Raw genomic sequence first — 5,776 nt, 5'->3', positions numbered from 1 at the left:
TTCATGTGATGACTTAAACTGGATCTATACACAAAACATTTTCCTCGCTTTTCACTAAGGGTGCAGACATGACATGGTGAGCTGGTCTATAGTCAAACCTCACAGCGGAGAACAGAACAGTGGCTGAGGTCAATAACATTGAAGAATCAGATCAGCTTCACATGCATGTATCTGCTGCTCACCAATGTCCCAAAATTAAGGAAATCAACATTTATTAATCAGCCAGCTGATAAATCAATGCACAGCTACTTCTCACCAGTGTGAATTCTGTTGTGAGATGTTAAGTTGTGTTTGTGAGTGAAACCTTTTCCACAAATCCCACATGAGAAAGGTTTCTCACCTGTGTGAGATCTCATGTGAACAGTTAAACTTTTTTTATGAGGAAAACATTTTCCACAGGCCTCACATGAGAATGGCTTCTCACCAGTGTGAATTCTCATGTGAGAAGTTAAGCTCTGTTTGTGAGTGAAAACTTTTCCACAAATCCCACATGAGAAAGGTTTCTCACCTGTGTGAGATCTCATGTGAACCGTTAAACTTTTTTTATGAGGGAAACATTTTCCACAGGCCTCACATGAGAATAGCTTCTCACCTGTGTGAATTCTGTTGTGAGAAGTTAAGTTGTTTTTTTGAGTGAAACTTCTTCCACAAATCCCACATGAGAAAGGTTCTCACCTGTGTGAGATCTCATGTGAACAGTTAAGCTTTGCTTTTGAGAGAAACTTTTTCCACAGGTCTCACATGAGAAAGGTTTCTCACCCGTGTGAATTCTGATGTGATTAACTAATTTATATTTCCTCCGGAAACTTTTCCCACAGGTCTCACAAGGAAAAGGTTTCTCACCTGTATGAATCTCAATATGAGCAAGTAAACGAGATTTAGACAAAAAACTTTTCCCACAGGTTGTGCAGGTGTAAGGTTTCTCACCCAAGTGAATTTTCTTGTGTCTGTTTAAATTGCTGTTTAGACGAAAACGTTTTCCACAGGCTGGACAAGTGAACGGTTTTCACCTGTATGAATTCTCATGTGATCAATTAAACGACTCTTGTGAGGGTAACGTTTTCCACAGGTGGAACATGTCAAAAGTTTCTTAGCCGTGTGAGTTTTCTTGTGATTCATGAAGGAATTATTTTGAGAAAAGTTTCATCACAAATTTGACAAGAATATAGATTTTGGTCTGGTTGAGCTTTCATGTGCGTTTCTTGTTCTGAAGTCTCTGTTGAGTTTTTCTGCTGTTTGTTCAAAATGTCATCAGTTTCCTGTTTCATCACAAGATGATCTTCATCCTGACTAATGCAAAGTTGCTCCTCTTCCTCTTTGATCTGCCGAGGTTCTGGTTCCTCTTGTTCCAGTTTTATCTGCAGAGGTTCTGGTTCCTCTTGTTCCAGTTTTATCTGCAGAGGTTCTGGTTCCTCTTGTTCCAGTTTTATCTGCAGAGGTTCTGGTTCTGGTTCCTCTTGTTCCAGTTTCATCTGCAGAGGTTCTGGTTCTGGTTCCTCTTGTTCCAGTTTCATCTGCAGAGGTTCTGGTTCCTCTTGATCCAGTTTCATCTGCAGAGGTTCTGTTTCTGGTTCCTCTTGTTCCAGTTTTATCTGCAGGTTTCTGGTTCCTCTTGTTCCTGTTTCATCTGCAGAGGTTCTGGTTCCTCTTGATCCAGTTTCATCTGCAGAGGTTCTGGTTCCTCTTGTTCCAGTTTTATCTGCAGAGGTTCTGGTTCTGGTTCCTCTTGTTCCAGTTTCATCTGCAGAGGTTCTGGTTCTGGTTCCTCTTGTTCCAGTTTCATCTGCAGAGGTTCTGTTTCTGGTTCCTCTTGTTCCAGTTTTATCTGCAGAGGTTCTGGTTCCTCTTGATCCAGTTTTATCTGCAGAGGTTCTGGATGATCTTGATCTGAAGTGAAGTTTCTCTCCGTGTTTCTTATCTCATTTAGATCCTCCTCCTCTTTGCACACACTGCATTGTGGGAAATCTGGAAAAAAAAGTCAAAATGTGACGTCACACAATGAACCCTTCAGTTTAATTAAAAACTAAAATGAAAATATTCCTCATCAGGGGGCGTGCTGTAGTAGCGTAACCCACGTTTGGAGGCCTTCAATCCTCCACACGGCCGTTCCGGGTTTGATTTCCGGACCAGACGATATTTGCCGCATGTCTTTCCTTACTACATTCCTGTCAGCCTTCTTTCTTATAAGGGACACTAGAGCCCACAGAAACCCCCAGGAGGGGAAAATGTAATTCTCAGCAAACATTACAAAATGAAATCTCTTCCATCGTCTTTCAGAGAGATTGTTATTTACCTTATTTAGAATAAACAATGTCTGCATGTGGTTAATAATTTTACCAGCAATTAAACTTAATGCCGTCAAATGTGCCAACATTTGGAAATATGCAGTCTGGCTAGCTGACGTTAACTCCCCTTCAAGATTCGCTTCTCGCCAACAGGGACGTTGCACCATATTCTGTGACCACTGCACATTGTGACTGTAGGAGGCGCTGTTGCAGGTTTACATCATACTTTGCTATTCTTATGGACACAGAATATGAAGGCGCTTATCAAATAATGGTCCCACACTGTAACTTACAGTAAAGTACTAAATATTTAAACTGAACCATCTCTATTAACTCTGCTTGCTAAGTCAATATCTGACCATTAGTATTATGACATTTCTTTTTAGTTAAATGAAACGGCCCTTTAAATAGCTTTACATAGTGTTATAGTCAAGACCATCTAAGCAGAGACCAAGACCAGCCGCCACATGACTATAAAATGTGAAATATTAGCAAAAGTGCTAATCAAATTGGTCTGAAAGATCCACATTCCCATAAAAACAAATCAATTTAACCAATATTATCAATTCACACTCTTTGTTCTACTTTGCTCTGTGCTACAATCCATGGAAGTCTCATGCCAACCCTAAAAGTTAACGCCCTGGGCGGTTGCCCATATTGCTCATATCAGAAACCACCATTGTCTGCACTATTAAACATAGCAATTAAGGCAATGCACTAGTGGTAAACAACGCTCCATCATGAACACAGACCAAGGAGCAACAAGCAGAAATAACCAAACACTGTGACAGTTCTCACTTTTTCTCCTGCTGCATGAAGCCAGGCAGCACAGAACTATCACAGAGCAATGAGCATGCTCTGTGTGCTCTGGTTTTATTGATTCACCAATTAAATTAATATCAATGTATACAATCAATTAAAATAATGACAGCTACTGCAGCTGTTTCGTACCTATCCGCTGCAAGATGATCTTGGGTATCCGGGTAAAATCCATCAGTCTGCGCTGATCGTCCATCTCTTCCTCCATCTTAACGTTGATTTCTTTCCACTCTGTGAATGTTTCTTCAGCAGGAGTTTCCTGCTGCTTGATAAACTCTCTGAGGCTGAACTGAAGACATTTTTACATTAAACACAGAAATATTTAACTAAACTGCAAAACAGTCTTCAAGAGGAAAAGTAAAGCCAGACATTTGCTCTGTTTTTATTTTTCACGTGTTTCACTGTTGCTGTGCTGAAGAAACTGGAAGTGATTATTAGTTTGGCTTTAAATTTTCTGCTGAGTCTCTTCTTTTAAAGTCCTGGAGGGCTGATGCCCTGAAACCTTTAGCTGAGCCTCTGCTGCACCACCTGAATAGAGTAATTAGGTCATTAAGGCTCTGCAGATCTGATCCACACAAGGAGGAGGTAATTATGGTGATTTCATTGCAGTGTTTTGTACCTGTGGCTCATCTAAACACTGCAGGTCACCTTGAGGACTGGAGTTTGACACCTGTGGTTTAGTTACAATAGATCAGTCTGGAGAAAAACACTGATGATGTTTTGTTGTTCTTGCAATAACTAATAAAGTCCTGATTCAGTGAAAGTCACATATATATTGTCTATTTTTATAAAGATATTTCAGATAAGTATGAAGTTAACCAGGATGCTTTTATTGTTCTGTTGGTTTAAATTTAAAGCCTTTAGTTAATATTTAGAGGTAGATTTATTTAACCTCCCTAATTTTACTTTAATAAATTGCTGCACTTTTAGCTGCTGTTCAATCTGCCAGGTTTCTGCAACCTGGATCTCTGGATACTCAAGAGGCTCTTTGGCTCATTTATTATATCAAACTATAAAATATTGATCTGTTGTTTTGTTTCATTCTTTTTTAAGTGTCGTCATGAAACCGATCACATTGGCCCTTGTGGTAAATTTGGCCTCTAAACCAAACTCCTTATGGTATCAATATTTTCAGAAATTCTCTTTAAAATACCAGAATATTCACATAACTGTTATACTTTTGTCAGTCTGAGGAGACACTGAATATTGAATTAGGTGTTATGATCAGTTACTCAGTAATTCACCAAATACTTCAAAAGAAAATACAGAGGAAGAACATTGTTCCAGCAGGAATATTAAATAAATAGAATGATAAACCCTGACCTTTACTATTATATAAGATCAAAATATAGTTTATGTTCCATGACTCCTTCACTTCTAACTCACCAGTTTAAGTACTGAAGGTTGTTTAAAATGATTAATTGTACTTGCTTTGAATTTTAAAGTTTTGATTATTTAGGTTCATTCTTTGTTAAATTATGGCTCATTTTGTTTTATCTCTTATTAGTATAAATATAGAACTCAGTCTGTTAAGTGTTGAATGAAAAGAATATCGACTTTATTAGAATGTATGCAACGTTGAGGAAGAGATGATCTCTGTGGACTGCTGCTGTTTATGTATATGAAGGTTTTCCTGATTTACTTTTTGTTTTAAACAGGTTTTATTCCAGCCTCTATAATTATGTAAATCTAGTCTTTCACACAGTTTTCTACTAAACAGAAAAAAGAAAAGGATCATCATTATAATAGTTTATTTTCTAAAATTATATAAATAGTTTCAATCTGAAATTCAATTCATATCATCAATACATTTTCTAAGCAGGAAAATTAAAACCATGTCAAAGAAATGCATCCATTTCTCCAAATCATTGAAATAAAATAAATTAGTACAAAGGATAAAAGCACAATAAAGTTTCCAACATTTTAGAAGTCTAAATCTCAAATCATTTAAAGTCATCGTTTCTTTAGAGACAATCTCTCCCTCAGTCTGATTAAATAAAATAGAAATATAAAACTGCCAGAATAAAATCCAAGTCGGTTGCAATTACTCCACTTCCAAACAGCAACTTACTGAGAATCTTGAGGTTCACATTGTGCCATCAAACCTGTGCAAGTTCTCATGTGAACAGTTACATTTATTTAGAGTGAACCTTTTTCTACTGAATCTACAAAATAAAAGCTTCCAACCCGTGTGAATCTTCATGTGATGACTTAAACTGGATCTATACACAAAACATTTTCCTCACTTTTCACTAAGGGTGCAGACATGACATGGTGAGCTGGTCTAATAGTCAAACCTCACAGCGGAGAACAGAACAGTGGCTGAGGTCAATAACATTGAGGAATCAGATCAGCTTCACATGCATGTATCTGCTGCTCACCAATGTCCCAAAATTTAGAAAATCAACATTTATTAATCAGCCAGCTGATAAATCAATGCACAGCTACTTCTCACCTGTGTGAATTCTGTTGTGAGAAGTTAAGTGCTGTTTTTGAGTGAAACTTTTTCCACAGATCACACATGAGAAAGGCTTCTCACCTGTGTGAGATCTCCTGTGACGATTTAAACTTTTTTTATAAGGGAAACTTTTCCCACAAATCACACATGAGAAAGGCTTCTCACCTGTGTGAATTCTGTTGTGAGAAGTTAAGTTCTGTTTTTGAGTGAAACT

General features: G+C 37.7%; 1 protein-coding gene across 1 annotated transcript; it reads right to left on the bottom strand.

The window, feature by feature from the left end:
• Nucleotides 1-260: 260 nt before the first annotated feature.
• LOC129376563 (gastrula zinc finger protein XlCGF8.2DB-like) lies at nt 261-1,000 on the bottom strand (the record flags this gene model as incomplete). Its single annotated transcript, XM_055056159.1, has 2 exons — nt 261-508; nt 676-1,000. Coding segments are annotated over 2 exons (573 nt in total), but the record flags the coding sequence as incomplete, so codon positions are not given.
• Nucleotides 1,001-5,776: the final 4,776 nt, after the last annotated feature.

This window comes from Poeciliopsis prolifica, unplaced genomic scaffold, assembly GCF_027474105.1.
Source record: "Poeciliopsis prolifica strain line A6 unplaced genomic scaffold, Auburn_PproV2 SCAFFOLD044, whole genome shotgun sequence".
NCBI lineage: Eukaryota > Metazoa > Chordata > Actinopteri > Cyprinodontiformes > Poeciliidae > Poeciliopsis > Poeciliopsis prolifica.
This window is presented reverse-complemented; position numbering and strand designations above follow the sequence as displayed.